The sequence below is a fragment of the Gopherus evgoodei genome, chromosome 2, assembly GCF_007399415.2.
Source record: "Gopherus evgoodei ecotype Sinaloan lineage chromosome 2, rGopEvg1_v1.p, whole genome shotgun sequence".
NCBI classification, from domain to species: domain Eukaryota; kingdom Metazoa; phylum Chordata; order Testudines; family Testudinidae; genus Gopherus; species Gopherus evgoodei.
Window position 1 is genome coordinate 179,630,743 of NC_044323.1, and position 17,992 is coordinate 179,648,734.

At 43.4% G+C, this 17,992-nt stretch overlaps 1 protein-coding gene across 6 annotated transcripts in view; it reads right to left on the reverse strand.

The window, feature by feature from the left end:
• Positions 1–2,745: 2,745 nt before the first annotated feature.
• The window catches only part of NEDD9 (neural precursor cell expressed, developmentally down-regulated 9), a 157,800-nt gene continuing 142,553 nt past the window's right edge, over positions 2,746–17,992 (reverse strand). For all 6 annotated transcript variants that reach the window (XM_030552400.1, XM_030552401.1, XM_030552398.1 and 3 more), the window contains 5 exons: positions 13,486–13,587; positions 10,519–10,620; positions 8,680–9,900; positions 8,152–8,241; positions 2,746–5,311 (listed from right to left, as the gene is read on the reverse strand). In XM_030552400.1, coding sequence (XP_030408260.1) covers positions 4,802–5,311; positions 8,152–8,241; positions 8,680–9,900; positions 10,519–10,620; positions 13,486–13,587 — 2,025 coding nt within the window. In that variant the 3' untranslated portion in view covers positions 2,746–4,801. The remainder of the gene's footprint in view (positions 5,312–8,151; positions 8,242–8,679; positions 9,901–10,518; positions 10,621–13,485; positions 13,588–17,992) is intronic.

The window sequence follows — 17,992 nt, forward strand, 5'->3', positions numbered from 1 at the left end:
GTGCCGGACTGATGCACTTGTCGCTGTTGGGGAGCGCAGGCCCAGCCCTGCTTCAGTCCTCAGGGGAGTGGGGGCAGGGCTGGTGTGGAGCTGGGGTGGGAAGAGGTGGGGTGGGGCAGAGCAGGGGCGGGGGCTTTGGAGAAGGGGTGGTGTGGGGGCAGGGCTGGGGAGGAGCAGGGGCGGAAAGAGGTGGGGCAGGGCCTGGAGCAGCACGCAGCTGCGCAGGGACCAGGAAATTTCCTGGTGCCCTACACAGACGCGTACTTTGCGTATGGGTAAGATGGCCCTGGGTGCATATATCATTTTCCTTTGATAAAATGAGCTTGTACTGTTCAGTAGTGTGCTGAACAGTACAAGATGCACATTTCTGGGGGAAAGTCTGGGACTAAGAATTTGTGGGTGTCTCTCTGTATGCAAATCATGAGTGACTGGCTCGTGTATTTAGCTGGGAGTGAATTTGCATCCTGAAGGTTGTGTGGACAGTCCAGGAGAACAGCAAAGCAGTGTTACAGGCACCCCAGGCTAGAGAGTTAAGGGGATATCACTGTTCAACAGTCCAGATTGTACCCTGAGTACTGTCACAGAGTGATGATGTTCCAGGCAAAGAAAGAAATACGGGGAACAGGCATGAAGATGAGAATAGGAGTAGGAGACAAGCTGAGGACCAAGGTGTGAGAGATGTGCAGAATACATATGGGAAGAGGGGTGAGATGCACAGAGAGGCAGTGCCTTAACTGGTGTCAGCACTTTGTATGGGAAACTGAGTGGTGAGAATGATGCAGTCAGAGCAATGGGAAAAGCTGGTGAATGCTGGATAGAGTGATGAGTTGAGAGAGTCTAGAGAACAGAAGGCTACAGCCTACCCGAGAGAAAACCTTGACATGAAGCAGAACATTAATATGTGGGTGTGCAAGGCATTCACAAAGATATGGCCACTCTTTTATTGCTTCTTCAGGGAAAATAATTTTTAAAACAGCCAGCAAAGATGCTAGATTGACAACGAAGTTTGCAACAAGTTCACCTTCAGCATGGGCAGCAGAGGTCACCAAAGCTGCCTCACAAACAAGATCATGTCTAATATTGAAGGTGTGATTGAGCCTCTTGGTCCATTTAACCCTCAGTGCCTATGCTGTAATTGCCAGCCAGCGGGTCATTCAGAGGTCCAACGATCTAAAATATTGCTAGCAATATCCTCCATTTTAAAAATAAAGAATATCCCTGGAGCTTGTGACATCTCTCAACCTACTCCTTATTCCTCCAGTAGGTGAACTTAAGAGGTGAGTAATGCCAAATGTTTTTTTGCGAATTAATGTTTATACAGGGCTCTGAGGAAAAGAGCTAGATGTACTTAAGCTTTTTCTTTTTTTGTGATGTGGCATCTATTCATTAGAAACCAGAAACCATTTCATGTTGGCCAAGTTGTTGTCACATGGCAGCAGCTTAATCTGCTGCTGTCCTGGGACACAGTGACTCAGACATAAAAGCTGTGGTTCCCATTTCCAATTCCTTCAGTTATTCAATCCCTTTATGATTAGGTTTTTTAAATTTAGAAGCAGAATACGGTGGAGCCGTTTTATAGATTGTGATCAAAACAGACATTGCCTGCACCAATCACGGAGTTCAAATCCACCAAACCCAGAGGTTTCTAAGTCAAATGTGCATAGAAGCAGCCTCTTCATTTTGCAAGGAATGGAGTAAGCTGCAGTAGGCATTGATTTGCACTCACAAAAGATGGGACTTTCTTTACTGACAGTCAGCTGTTGTCACACTCCAGAGAGTAGCTCTCAGAATGATGCAAAATTCTTTCCTAACTTTGGAAACAAAGACACTGCTTCTGCTTTCATCCTTATGATCAATGAAGCTCAATAGGATGTAAGTGAGAGACAAGCCCGTCAGCACCAATAGGGCATAACTTTTGGAGAGGAATTTTTGATCCTTAAAGCCACATAGACTTTTGGGATCTTAACCTCTCACCTCAGACATGCAAGGCCTGAACCACAGCTGAACTGCTATGGTTCCACCTGCGTGGGGCTGGGGGAATACAGACTGTGAGGAGTGGCTCTTCAGCCTCCCACGTGGCATAGAGCATAGATGTAGTCACAGAAGTCAGATTGGAGGGCAGGGATAGAATTGGGCATGAGATGGAATGAGTCCTGCGCTTGCGTTGATGGGTACATTAACAGGATAATATAAAGTTGAGAGGACATGTCCACTCCATCTGATTATATCTGTTCCATAGAACAGTGCTAAACATCAGCAGTCTCTGTGGGATGATACACTGGGGCTTCATGAATGAGATAGGGAAGTGGCCAAATGGGCCCATAAATATTGTGCATCCACTGACCATAAGCCCTGCAGGGAGATGAGGAGAGCAGCAGCCTGTAACTGTTTTTATAATCTATGAGGCATGGTAGCCGCTGCAGGCCAGTTGCACAAGTGCTCCACCAACTTCCTTTGGACTAGTAGACACTGATTACTCATACAAAGCCAGTCTACTTGGGTTTTCTATGGATGATTTGAACTTCACCCATCACCACAGACCAAATTCCCCTAAACCCTTTCTGGTTAGTTTCTTCCTTCTTGATATCAGCTTGTTTAATTACTGTTTCATCAACTTTTCTACATTCTTTAGTGGCGGGAACATACGCACTCTGCCTCACAACAGCTTTAGCCTGGAACATTTGCTTCCACAGTTCATAGAGAATTGCAAAAGAGGAATAAAACCAGTTAACATAATTTAAAAAAAAAAAGCTTTGTATATTTAATGATTTTAAAAATACTCACTACACGATAACAAGTAAACAATAATATAAGTTTGCCATAAAAGGAATCCTCCTTTTGAAACCTCAAAAGCGATTGACATGATAGCTAAAGTTTAAAACACTTTGTCACTTTCTAAAAATATTACAATGGAAAAAAATAGAAAAATCCCAAATAACACAAATACAAAACAGGTTCAAGTGGATTCTTTGGTATTTTTTGGCAATCCTATTTGGTTGACACTGGGATAATTATTCCTCTCCTCTTGTAAAACAGAGAAGAGCTTTCAATATTATATCTGATGCAAGTGCTGGGTATGATTCTGTTGCTGCTGAAGTCTCTCGGAACTCCCACTGGCTTTAATGGGAGCCCTCTGGAAACAACATTATGGTAACTCTTAGTGATGAGCAGTCATCACTCTGAGGCAATGTATTAGGAAAGCATAACTTCATTTGCTCATTAACCAGTTCTGTTATCCAAGATAAACAAATGCGCTGCAATGAGGCATGCACTGGAGAATGTGTTTAGATATAGGCTGGAACAAAAATACCAGACATCCTTTTGTGAAGAAAGACTTTACTTAAGTGCCTCCTGACTAGGTATTCTACATGGTGTGATTTTGTATTTATCACCAGGCTGGTCTCTTTGCAAAAACTCAGAACACATAAAGATTTGGGACTGTAGCCTAAATTATCACAAAGAAACTTGGTTAACAATATTTTTGTTTTAAATCACAAGTCCACTGAGCATCACCTGGACCTCATTCCCTGGATCCTGATTGCCACAACTCCACAGTTAGGAGTGGTCATGTAATGTGACCTGTGATCAAGTCATTGTTGGTCTGCTACATATGGAAATACTCCTTTAAATATAGGGTGTTGCTCTGGTGACTATGTAGCCCAGGAGACCCATAGTGTGTCCGTAGGTCAGGAAGGAAAAAGTCCAAAATCTGAGTGAAGCTCAGAGCTGCAAAAGGGTAAATGATTCATAAGAATTTGTCATAGAGATAAATGCTATTGTCTCCTGTAAAATTACAGATGTTCTAATCAGATGTTCCAAAATTGGCAAATTAAGCCTTTTCATGGGGAATTATGATGCCATGCATTTTCATCAAGCCTGATCTTGTGAGATGTTGTGTACCTTCAGAATCCACTGATGTCAGCAAGATTTAGGGACATTCAGCAACTCTGAGTAAGTCCCTAGGTCTGCAAAAAAAAAAAAATCTTTAAAGTTTGACAGATATAATTATTTGCAAATGCAGGGAAGGGTGGGATAAACATGTGAATTTATATTGTTGGGAATTCTTCCAGGTTTTTTAAATATTTTGTGGCATTAAGATGTTATTTTAAAATATATACAATCCTTCCTGCTCCTTGTAAGGAGGTTCTGTCTATCATGCTATTGGAGGATGATTTTTGCCCTACTGGTTTGAGCCTTGGTTTATTGTCTGTTATGTAACTTTTATATATACACTGCTCAAAATGACTGACTCCTGTATGCAAAATGAAATTAAGGGTACAGTTAATTTTTTACTAAATTAATTCAAATCGAGTAGGTTCTGGGAAGGGATTGGGTTTCCATTAGAACTATTACATCTACATCATGAATTGCTACAAATAAGATTTGACAGCTTTGTCCATGTGCCACATTTAAGTTGAAGCAAAATACATAGTATGCGCCCCAAAAAGAGAGTGCAGCATCCAATTAACGGATATATTGAAAACCAGACAATATATACAGTGATATGCACCACTTAACTGATGCATACTTTTAAGGTGCTTACATAATGGTGTCTTATGGAATGTAGCAACATATACATATATGCAGTGTATACATATATATATGTATATTAAAAACATAATAGGGAAACAGATATACCCCCAGATCCCTGAATTTTAGATTTTCTAATCCATAAAAATGTATTTAAAATATTTCATATAAAATATTTACAAAAACTGATAATATTTACATAAACTAGGACATATTTCCAGTTTTTTTAAATCATTTTATTGTCCATTGATTGGATTCCATTTTGTTTGTTTCAGAATGATGCCATCTGTACCAGAGAGCATTTAAACAGCTGTGCGTGATGAGACAGTTCTGTTACTCGGTCGACCATCTCCTGCAGGGCAGCTGGGTTGGGATAATACAAGGCAGCCATCTTGGTTGCCATAACAATGTTCTTTAGCAATTCACACAGCTGGTTGCTGGAGTTCATCACTTTGCTGCGGATATCCTGAGTAGTCACTTGCCTTGTGAGTGTGTCCCCAATGAACACCAGTTTGTGAGCACTTAAAATGACAAACTTGCTGTGAGCGACGAACATCCTTGGTGGCTGAGCAGCACTGACACAGTTAAAAAAGGCATCGATGGCATTTAGGAGAGAAACGAAATGAGTCTCGCACTGGTCAGAATAAAAGAAGAGCAGCTCTCTGTCTTGAGAGCCCACAGTGCTGCTTGCAGTTTGAAGACTCTGAGGAGGCTTCCATTTGGAGATGTCATTCTCCACAGGCTTTGTGATCTCTTGCTCCAGTTGCTGGAACTGATTGATCTGAATGGCAAAGAGAAGAGTCTCTTCAAAGAACTATGAACACATCACATCACCTCGTTATAATTCACAAACCTATCCTGCCTTTGATAAACTCAAATACATTTCACACTGATATCTTAATACCCTGTACACTAGCTGCAAGCACAGTTTCTAAATACTATCCCCATAGTGTGTGATTTGGTTTGGGTATGTTACTCACAAGTAACTTACATGGCTCATCTAAATGGGAGTCAATTAATCCTTTATACCAGAGTGTACTATCATGTATATCTGTATATGCCACATATAGGAAAACTACTGTAGACATTTTTGAAGACTTTTAAAAACTTATTGGGACATCTTTGGACCCCAATTCCTGTAAAATCAGGTGCTTTAGTTACCAGGAGTCCAACTACACAGAACCAGAGAAGTCATACCAATCTAAAATAGCTTTGCTATATTTAAAAAGCTAATGATTTTAAGAACTGATATATTGGGACACTACAGAGTCAGAAACAGTTGCTGTCCATCCAGTTAAGAATCTCTCCAATGATAAATAGCTGACACTTCTATCTATGCATGATCGTGAGCTATCAAACCTTAATCTTTGAGTTCCTCATTGCTCTTCAAGCAAATAAAAACACACAGGGAAATTTAAATACAAAACCTTACATGAATGTAATGTTAAGATTACAGCTTTAAATGCTCACAAGTCAGGAAATACAAAAATCAAGGTTACCACTTACACATTGCACATATGGAGTATTTTTGGTTACTAAATTTGTTAATATTTTATATTTATGAAAATTGTACATTTTATGTCAGCATGTTGTTGGGTTACTATTACTATGACAGCTTTAACATTTTGTTTCCTGATCTTTTTAGTGTTTAAAATCACAACTTTATAGTTATATTAAGATTTTTTTTAAAATTTAGCGATGTACCTATTTAGACAGTGGGTGTGCATAATCTATACTTGTATTCCATGTGGGCCAGTGGATATGGCACTGGACTAGGACTGAAGAGACCAAGGTTCAGTTTCTGGCTCTGCCACTGCCCTGCTGTGTGACCTTGGAAAAGTCACTTCACTGCTCTGTGCCTCTATTTCCCCTCCTGTATAAACTCTGCGGAAGAGGACTTGTTTCGTACTATGGGTATGTCTAAGCTGCATGCTTCTTTTTGGTGGTGGGTAGAGTATATATGTGTGTAGCCCCAAGGCCAGTGCTCCTGGCGCCATCCCCCCCAGCTAACCCCACTCCCCCATGGCAGCTAACCCACCTTGCCACCCAGGGAGCCCCCCCCGCAGCAGCTATCCCCTCCCCGCAGCAGCTAACCCCACCCTGGGAGACCCCCCCACCCACGGTAGCTAACCCTGCCCAGGAAGCCCACCTCCACAGCAGCTAACCCCACCTGAGGAGACTCCCCCACCCACGGTAGCTAACCCCGCCCAGGAAGCCCACCTCCACAGCAGCTAACCCCACCTGGGGAGACTCCCCCACCCACGGTAGCTAACCCCGCCCAGGAAGCCCACCTCCACAGCAGCTAACCCCACCTGGGGAGCCCGCCCCAGCTGACCTTGGCTCCGCCTCAGCCGCTGAGCATCCCAGCGCCGCTCTAATTTTCCTCCCCTCCCAGACTTGTGGCGCCAATTGAAGGAGACTTAGAGCAGGGGCTCTGTGCTCAGCGAAGGAGGCAGAGTGGAGGTGATCTGGTGCGGGGAATGGTTCCCCTGTTACTGCGGGCGGTCCTCCCCACGCCCGCCCCACCCCAGCTCTCCTCCACTCCTCCTCCTCGCCTGAGCGGGCTTTTAGGCGCCCCCAACCACTAGGCACCCTAGGTGGCCACCTAGTTTGCCTAAATGGTTGCACCGGCCCTGTGTAGCCCCCAGCACAGGTATAAATAGCAGAGTAGACCATGAGGCCTGGGCTTTGGCAAGTAGAGTAAAGACACACCTGAAGGGTGTGAGTATGTATACAAGTGCACACCCTATACGCTCTCTACTTGCCCAGGCTGTGCCTCCCTGTCTACACTGCTGTTTTTAGCAGTGTAGTATCCCACTGCCTGCTCACGACTGGAGCCTTCCCCTCCCACTTCTGCTGGGAAAAGCTCTACCAGCTCCCCACTGCTGGAGCCCTTCCCCACCTCAGGGAAAGATGTCTGCAGCCAGGAGGCAGTGGGGAAAGGTGGTGCCATCTCCCAGCTGCTAGAGCCTTTCCCCACCACATGGAAAGACTCGGGCGGAGGGAGGCAGCAGGGAAAGATGCCAGCAAGGGAGGAGACAGCTGGGAAAGGCTCAGCCAGTGTGGATGGAGCCTGCTTTTCATATACCCTACATGCTATCACCAGTGGTGTGTAGTGTAGACGCAGCCTATGTGTCTATACTGTGTCTAGTATAGAGGGGCTTCTAGGTGCTATGAAAAGAATTAACCTCTTGAACAGACATGTTTGAATGTGCTTTCAGGGGACAGATCTCTTCCCAGCAGAGGAGATCTCTCTCAAATACACAGGGAAGAGCTGCAGTTCTGCTATCTAATGGCAACAAGGTAATCAACGAGATGACGATGCTGACTCCCAGGCTATCTCCAAGAGTCTGAAAGGGCTAAATTGCCATAGAAGTTCCTGTCTTTAGTGCCTCCAGGGATGAAGAAGATCTACAAGAGAGGATGGTGGGAAACTCTCTCATGTCCAACCACTTCAGATTCTGAGGGGAGAATGGACTCCCTCGCCTCCTTTGTTGCTAAGCTGCCATTAAGTGGCTCAGAGATGAGTTCCTTCTCTTTTATTTGGCTGACACATCTCGTGGTACAAAATGGCCTGCATGCTGCCTTCCAAGTCTGATAGTTGTGTCTGACTGGACATACCTGATGATGTTCCAGCTGCATCTTGTTCTGCTTGATGATATTTTCTTTTTCTAGAAGCTCTTTCTGTTGTCTTTCAAACTCCTCCTTTCCCTGTTTGTCACAAGATAAAAATAGACATTGTGTCAAATGGTAATTCTCTAGAGTTAATAATTAAATGCCCGTGGACAGTGTGGCAAACATACCTTCTTGTATTGCCACCTTAATTTGTAGCACACCCACAAGAGGATAAAGAGGACATGGACAATGTTGGTGATAGGCTACAGCCATTATGTAGAGTAGTCCCATTTGAATCCCATTCTTGGGATTCAAACAAATTTTTAAAATCTGTACCCACTGTGCAGTCTGGGCTGAATGAAGTTTCTTAGGCAACTTTTGATATACATCCATTAAAAAAAAAAAAGAAAAAGAATTTCATGTATCTTGGTGTGACAGTCTGCTTCCTGTCTTGCCATGAACAGTTCTTACAGAAAGGAGCATGCAAAAAATCTTAATCTGCATTGAGCAGAACAGTGTTTCTGGCTTGCTTACCTGTAGGTGAACGTAATCATAATCATCCATCCAGCTCTTCTCAGAGCCCTCATTAGTGATACCAGGGGGATGCTCGTCTTTATTCAGAAGTGGGGGCAAAGAACTGCCGTGGTCCTGAGTTTTCTCCCTCTGATGTAACAGCTGATTCTGGGGGCTGTTATATGCATAGTCAGTTGTATTTATAATGTTCTCTGAAACATTCTTTAAATGTGAGCTGCCAGATACCTGTTTGAATAGCATCTCTGCATTGATGCTGATAGTGGTGGTCAATTGCTTGGCATCATCTGGGACTGTCCTCGCCACCATAACAAATCGGTCTAGATCATCACATTTGTTTTGGGGTTTGTTGACTGCCAAGATGTTCAATGACCAGTTGTAGCTACTCAGGTCATGGCTAGTCTGGGTTAAGATCTGGTGAGAATCCTCCAGTCTCTGCAGCTCCCTCCTCATTTTGTTATAGAGATTGATTTCTGAGAGACAGGAAGCATTGGCTGTTGCTCCTTTTGCAAACTGAAGATACTCCACCAACGACTGCTCTACTTTCTCCACGGCAGTGTGGATTTCACTGATATTTTTCTCCATGTACCCATAAGACCGCCAGTCTGTGTTAACAAAGGCCATGAGATTAGAGACAACAGTCTCCACTGTCTGCTGAAGCCAATAAAGTCTCTCTATGGCTGTATCTGGATCCAGTATTAATCGTTTGTCCTGTGAAGGCAAGGCTGAAAAAGAAGACTCCTTTGAAGTTGTGGAAGATGTAGACATGTTACTCCTGGTGCTGCCTGTACTGGAGAAAGACAATCTATTTATCCCATCTGTCACATCTTTCAATCCTTTAGTGTCTTGTGTAGTCTGTGGTGGCACATCATACACACCTTCCCTTCCCTCTGGATTTAGACTTTTGCTGAATCCCGACTGCTGTCCAGGAAATGGAACTCCACGAGGGGTGTCGTATACATCCTTCTGAGGAGCAATCTGCTGACCAAGAAATTGATTTTGATGGCTCACTGGAATGTCATAAAGGCTATGTTTGCATGACAAAAAATCATTAGGTAGAGGTACATCAGAGGTAAATTTCTTGCTAAGTTCTTTGGTAGTGGGAGGAGGGATGTCATAGACTCCTTCTAGTCTTGCATTATGGTTCACCGAAGAAGGGAAATCCAGCAAGTTTTCCCTCAGCCCTGTATCCTCTCTGCATGCAGATGCAGGAACATCATAGATCTGAAATGCAGAAAGCAAGCCATGAGTGCAAAGGTAAAATAGCAAAGACATCTCCAATGGAACTAGCATTAAATTAAAATTCAGGGGAAATGTAGGAAAGGTAGGGAATCCTGGCCTCAGTGAATTCAATGGAAAATTTGTCACTGACTTCAATGGGGCCAGACTTTCAGCCTGGATTTCATGAAGTCAATTTTCTTACTAATTAAACAATGTTCATTTCCATCAAAACGAACATAAAATCTTTTATAAGCGGTGGAATGAGAGGGGGAATTGGGTGACCAGATGTCCTGATTTTATAGGGACAGTCCCGATATTTGGGGCTATGTTTTATATAGGTGCCTATTACCCCCCATTCCCTGTCCCATGTTTTCACATTTGCTTTCTGGTCACCCTAAGGGTTCTCCTAAATGTAGCTTTAGCTCTAATTTACAGTTACCCTACATGAGGTTAGTAATTATGTTCCAAAGTGTTAATGAATGTGTAAAAAGCCTGAGGGAATGTTTAAAGTACGAGAATTCAATACCCTTATTCAGTGTCATATGCACTTTTATGTCTAAACACGTCTTCAGTCTGACATGAAAATTCATGTATGATCTACTGAAATTGCATCAGACTTACCCCTTTTATAGGAGGTATATCATACACCCCTTGAGCTCTTGCATCTTCCATTGGGACTGGATGCACAGGCCCCTTAACTGATGCAGGGGGAACATCATATATCTGAAGAGAGAATAAACCTGTTACAGAAAATAGAGCCATCCCATGATAGCTGTGATTTCAGATGAGTTCTCTCACATTTCATTTATTTTGAAACAGAAGGAAGAAGAAGAACAGGGCTTTAGCTTTTGTGTATGTGGAGGCTTGCAGGGTGGGCACGGAGAGACAAATATGCTTGTGATAGCTCCCTTTAGTGGGATTGTGTGGACTGTGGGCTGGCCAGATGAAGTTTCTGAATGGAAACACTTTCTCTGAATTCCACTCACAAAGTTAAATCAAGATCTGCACATAGGACCCTTTCATCCTCCCCTTATTTACAGATGCAGAGGGGACTGAATCATGACGGAGCTCTACTGGGGTGGAGACAGAAGAAGAGATTGTCACAAGATTTGACACATGCAGTGTGGAACTTGGTAGGGGGCACAGGGACCCAAGATCACCCTTTTTTGAGGGAGCTGTACTGGGAAATCTGTACGGGTGCTCAGTATACAGCAGGGGCTGCTCTAGACATTTCACTGCACGAAGCACGGCGGCATGCCGTGGGGGGCGCTCTGCCGGTCGCCGGTCCCGCAGCTCCGGTGGACCTCCCACAGGTGTGCCTATGGAGGGTCTACTGGTACTGCGACTTTGGTGGACCTCCCGCAGGCGTGCCTATGGAGGGTCCGCTGGTCCCGTGGCTCCACCGAAGCCGCAGGACCAGCGGACCCTCCGCAGGCACGCCTGTGGGAGGTCCACCAGAGCCGCGGGACTAGTGGACGCTCCGCAAGGATGCCGCCGAAGGCAGCCTAGCTGCCGCCCTTCTGGCAACTGGCAGAGCGCCCCCCGTGGCTTGCCACCCCAAGCACGTGCTTGGCATGCTGGGGCCTGGAGCCGCCCCTGGTATACACTGCCAGCTGTCCAGCTTTAGGGGCTCAGGATCATTCCTGATATCCTGGGTTTTTGTATCTCCAAGATGGCAACGGTGGGGGGGATAACTATGGCATCATTGTCACTCCCAAAACCTTTGAGACTTAATGCTTGACCTTGTCAGATTATGTACCCATTGCTCCACTTGGTGATGTGGGCCACCCTGCTGAGAAGATTGCAGGGACCAGACCTTTTAAGTGTACTATATGGTGTGGTAGGTGCTGCATTACAGAGGATTCTGCCTCCCTGTCCTGCTGCACTGCATTATCAGGTGATGCATTGCAAGGAAAGGCAGCAACAGCAAGGGGTGGAGAAAGGAAAAGGAGACTCTCCTCTGGCAGCTCTCCGGCTCCTGCTCTTCATCCCTGACGAGCAGGCAAGTGGTCTCAGGAAAGAAGTGAGCCAAGGAACTAACAAGTTTTTTGGGGTGGGGAGGGTGAATAGGGAGTGAGCAGACTACGCCCCCTCCCCCCCCGGTCACACACTATTTAAAGAAGGGCTGGGGAGCAAGAAGTGGGTCAGACCCTGACCTGCTGGGTTCTTCAGAGGGGGGCGGGTTCTACTTGCTGTGAGAAGTGTGCTGGTCCAGCTTGCCCCCTCCAACTTCCCCCTCCTCTAGTGGAAAACAATGGTCATCTCCTGGGCTTGCTTTCTCTGCTTCTTAGAGAGGAGCATGGCCCAGGGCTATCAATCAATGCAGCAAGGACCTCTGGGGGGGCAGGGCGGGAGCAATGGAATCTTGCAGAGTGGTTGAGTGACCTGAATTAATCTTTTTTAGGGACAGCTGGTGTTATGTTAATTGTATTGGAGGAGGGGTGGAGCAGAGACCTGGGCCTGCATTAATTTCTATGCGGCATCCAGAATTAATATTATTGGGAGAACCCTAATCAGGAACCACTCTTTCCCTTCCAAATCTCCCTCCCACTTGCGTGGGTGGACTCCACTTCTTATGCCAGACTCCCACGTCTTCGAGCCGCCTGCGTTATAATCTCACAAAACCTGTTTACGTAATGCATACAGTGAGAAAACATACTTAAAACAAACACTGTAATCTGTCCATTATGGCATGATGATTGTTCCACATTTTGGTCATTTGTGACTCTGGCGCCTTGGCAGTTTTGAATGTTGAGGGGTATGCTGGGGCATCTGCTAAGTGGGAGCTTTAGCTTCACATTTCCTGCAGAAGCTGTGTTGTCAAGGGGCCCTGGTGAGCAGACAGGGAGTGCATAGTTCCTGGGTTTCTATATCCTGGAAATTCATAGGCTTTGGGGGCCAACTTCCCTGGTTGTTCACAGGAGCAGAGGCCCAATCCAGTGTCAGGAAAATAATCTAGTGGACATTTGGTAAAAACAACCTCCTCGATGGAAGTAGCTAGTACAGGGGACAACTGTGCTCTTACTAAGTAAACTAGTGCCAACTGTGCAATAACAGAAGGAGAAAACACTTTCTTTGGCAACATATTTATTCTGTTTGGGTAGTTTGTCGGACCAAAACAATGAATTGTATCTCTTGGCAAGTAAATGTGATTTCGATGTTTATGTACTGCCAGATCTTAACATTCAAATGCATTTTGGGCACAGTGACATAGAAAGGGACATCTCATCGGTGTCTGCACCGTTTCAGCACGTCTGGTGAAGACCCTATATGCAGACAGGAGTTCTCCCGTCATTATAATTACTCCACCTCCATGAGAGGCAGTAGCTGTGTCGGCAGGAAAGCGTCTCCCACTGACATAGCACTATCCACGTCAGCACTTAGGCTGGAGTAGGTCATTCAGAGGGGTGCCTTTTTTACACCCCTGAATAACATGTTATTTTGACATAAGCAGTAGTGTAGACCTGCCCTAATTGAAAAATATTTTCACTTTGGAATGACATAATGTCTCCTGCACTTCAACTGCAGATAAAATGGAAAGACTTTTTGTAGCTTTTCAATGACGCTGACCGTTTTATTGGTACATACCCCTTGGCAAGGACGAACTGGAGGGGTATCGTAGATATCTTTCTGGTATTTGGAAGGGAACTCATAAACATAACCTTGTCCTGTCCTGACTGGAGTTACAACCTGTGGGTTAAAAGAGAAGGAGATGAAAACAAAATTACTTGAGGTACTTAGCATGTTCTGTCTGTAATTGGATATGCTTCTCTACACAAACATTCCAGTGTTATTAACTTCTACACTTTTTATCTAGCAGTTTTATTAATGAAAGTCCCTACAGACGTCTGATGTTTTTTTAAAAGTGTATTCCAAAACTATACTTATTGATTACAATGAAACCATTATTTCTTCCTTGAGCAGCTCTGCCACTGGTATAAAATGCTCCTGTCGCAGTTATTTATTAAGGAGTTGAATAACCTCGACTGGTGCTCAATTCTTGCTAGATCAGGCTCTATGATCCTAATCTTTGGCCTCAGAGATACTTAGGTACCAACTGATTACAACAGGAGTTAGGTGCCTAAATACCTGTGAGGATCTGGGCTTAAAATCCTAATCTTTCAACCTTTTCTAATGTGAGTGGCTCAGCGACTTCAGCAGGACTACTTGTGTGAGCAAGTCCTAAACAATGGAGCATTTGTTGTTGCTTTGAAGCTCCTTTAAATGAAAGATGCTAAAGCAGGAAATTTACTCTTGGGTCTTAAGTGTAATTAGTCCACATTAGCAACTAACAGACTGGAAAATTGAAGCTGTTCTTGAACTACACTATGTGACAAAACTGTCTCTGTGATGGTGAGAATTGACATTGCTCGTGTTTTCAAAACCATAAACTGCCCACACTTACTTCAAATAAAATGTGGTTAAAAATAAATACATTACATCTGGGACAACCATCTGCATGGCAAGAGTTCAGTATAGTTTGGTTTAAAAGAAATGTTGTTACATAAGCCCCTGAAAAACAGTGTTTATAGTGAAAATAGTGATATACTTTAAATTCTGTCTGTGCAATTTAGCTCCAGTAAAGAAATATACATTGCAGAACAAAGACACACAATGACAGAATGTCATAGGATTGTACAAGAAATGGTTTCAGGTTCAGCTGAGGAGAATTGTGAACAAGAGTCACTTAATTTTCCTTGTAAATGTAGGCGAGCTATTAAACAGAATTCCTGAGCACACTGTTGGTAAAGATCACACAACACTTTTTACAGGAGTAAGTCCCAGTGGCCTAGCCAAATTCCACTGTGACTTTTGCCTAACTATGGATTGCAGGACTGAGTTCCTGATGTTTACACTCTGCATATCTCTATTCTCCCTGAAAATTCAATGGAATACACTGTTCTTCTTCACTTCCCGTCCTACGTGTTTTGCGGCATTTGCCTCTGCACTGTTAAACAGCCGCTGAATTCCTCCGTAGAGGGGGCTGATGTCATCCCTGAATAGCCTCGGCTGGATTCAGACTGGCTGATGTAAGGAAGTTAAGATGCCCTGGGAGGATAGAGGAGTAGCATTCACTTCTGGGGGATGGTAAATGGTACTTTCATAGTTGCCCTACCCTTGGCTTTCTGCCAGAGGATGGGGGAAGGCTCAAACAGTTTACATTTCCACTGGAGGCTCTGATTTCCACTAGGATGCCAGGCTGGTATTTAATAGAGGTGAAATTAATAGGTTCTATAGAAATTAATGTAAAAACGTATAGAATTTAATAGAGGAGGATCTCTTTCCTATAGAATTCTATATCAGGAATAGAATTCTCCATTAAATTTTATCAGATGATTAAACAGAAAACCTATAAGAATGTTCTCATTTACCATTAAATTCTACAGGACTCTTTCATAAGAGATCACCTTGGACATTACCCATCCCTGGCCATGGTTACACACTTCTGGGGCTGTGTTGTCTGCCTGTGGACTCCCTGGAGGAGTGGGCTAGGGGGAATAGCAATCTACCCCTTCTTCATGTGGTCTTTCTGCCATCAGGGGATGCCTGAGCAGATCCTGGAGTGAATCTGGCCAATATATATAGTTTGCAATGTGCTTTGGGATCCTTCAGGGTGAAAGGCAAGATATGAATGTAAGGCATTATTAGCTTACTTTTACTAGACTGGCAGATGCTGTGTAGAATTCCAAGTGTGGCACCAAACACCAGTCAAAGACAGGTATTAATGTAATGGAAACACAATGAACCTCACCTGGCCTGCTAACAAGTTTCCATAGTAATGCTGAGCACCATAGTGTAAGAGAAATATCTTGGAATCAAAGGACTCTCTTTTAAGCATGTTTACTCACTGTCCCTTCCAGTGATTTCTAAATTGCAGTGACTATTTTGCATCATTAATAAGCCCCCAGGGTTTTACAAATGATCCTCCAGTAGAGCAGACATTGCAAATTAGAAACAAAAAGTTGTTCTCTGGGTAGCCATCATCTTTAATCCTTTCTCTAATGTGAAAACTCTGACGTCAGGCTGCTTACTAGATTATGGGGGAAATGCTCAGCTGCAGGGTTGAAAAATTGTAGCTCTGGAACTCAGCCAAAGATACCAGTGCAGCCCTGGGGAGGGGCAGCGGGTGATTGCTAAATTGTTGAAATTCAAGTTTCTTAATTCTTAACTGCCGTTTTGCAGTAAAGGGCACTGGGAGTCAGCCATAGAGCAGCCAAACTGTATTTGAAAATAGGCACGCTAGATTTCCAGTGCTGCTAGTCCTCCATAAATAGACTTCACTGATATCAGTGACAGTTTCAGGCACTGAGGGCTTGCAAGATCAAGCCCTAAACCACATCATTTTGGATTTTATGTGCGTCTATTAACAAACAAAAGTCTGCTGTTGTTAACAGCATTTTATGTTCTTGAAATTATACGCCTGAATGGCAATGTATCAATTTAAATGACATCCCAACCCTTATAGGATGATGTATACATAGAACAAAAGCTGTATTGTATCTCCAAACATTTATAGAAGCATACCCTCAAAACCACGATCTCTGTCGTGCTGTAGACTCTTGTACATCCAATTATTCTTTAACAGCACACCACAGAGTTCTCCCCACATTTCTCAGAAAAAGCTGTAATAGTTGTCTACTGTAACAAGGTCTTAAATTAACTTAAATGCCTGTTCTTTTTACCCAATGTACTGCTGTACATAACTAATACATTATGATGTATGATCCTTAGTAACTAAAACCAAACTAGACTTGTCAAAGTAAAATAAGCCAAGCACATTTTTTGATGCAGTATCCTTTTTATTGATGTGTTTGCTCCCTTGCTGTTTCACAAATTCAGATAATCTGCAATGGGTGGGAATAAGGTCTCTAAAAAGTGATTAGTGCCTGATTTTCTCAGGGTGGTGGATGCTCAGCACTTTCAGAAAATCAGACTCTTTTACAGTGATGAATCTGGACAAAAGGAAGCACCAAAATCACAAGTTGCTTTTAAAAATCTTGGCCTAATTTACTTTTTAAAAGTCAAAATAGTACTTTGTAATTTAATGTTAAAGACCTCAGAAGAAAGGCAATGTCAGTATAAGAAAACCTTTCCTCTCTTATCTCCCCCTGGTACGGCTAGGGGACATTTCTGGTGTTTAGGAATTTACTTCCTGACAAATGTCAGTGAACTCTAGGTTGTCTTTCTTTCTCTTTTTTTTTTTTTTAAAGAATGCCTGTGGTCATCTGGCTTTGAAAAATCCTGCCTTTCAAACCAACAATTTTCCTTGTTTACGCATTAAAAGAAACAGATGGTAAGCCCACAAACTATCTATCCCAACATTCTCAAAACATTGCAGCCATTTAATCTATGCAGAGCACTAACAGGGACCAGCTTTGGCTCTAGTAAAACATCTAGTGAGCATACAGCAAACTCACCGCATTAAAAACAAAGACAATTGAGCTGGAAGTTTGTTCTGTTCTGTTTATGCTACTCCAAAAGCGATTGCTTGGGCCTTTTCCATGCCAGCTGTGTGTTCTTTAACCAGAAAAAAGAGCTGAATATGCATCTACTTTGTAAAGTATCCAGTTCTGTGGTTGATTAAATCCCTTTTCCTTACACATAAGGGAAAAGCCTTTCCAGCATTAAATACTCAGCATTGAAATGGAAGGAAAACTGCCATAATGTTCCTAAATCAAATACAACAGGCGAATTTTCATGATTCCTGCAGATGGAGGTGGGTTTTAAAGTGCAGCTGACTTTTCATGGAAAATGTTATAAACCATTGGGCCAAATTTTATTCTCAATTTCACTAGTGTAAAGCTAGAATAATTCCACTAATCCCAATGGAACTACTTTGGATATACACTTCCCTGACTGAGCAGAACTGGGTTTATTTCCTTAGCACTTCTGCATTATTTCAGTGCTTTACAATGGTGGGTTCGTCTCTTTGTCCTGTTTTACCAGTGAGGAATCTGAAGCACAGGCATGTTAAGTGACTTGACCAAAGTCACACAGAGAGCAGAGCTAAAAAAAAGGATAAGTGTCCTAATTCCCACTCCCAGGACTTTACCACAGAATGCTACCGACTCCTGCAGTTTGGTGTTAAAGTGGC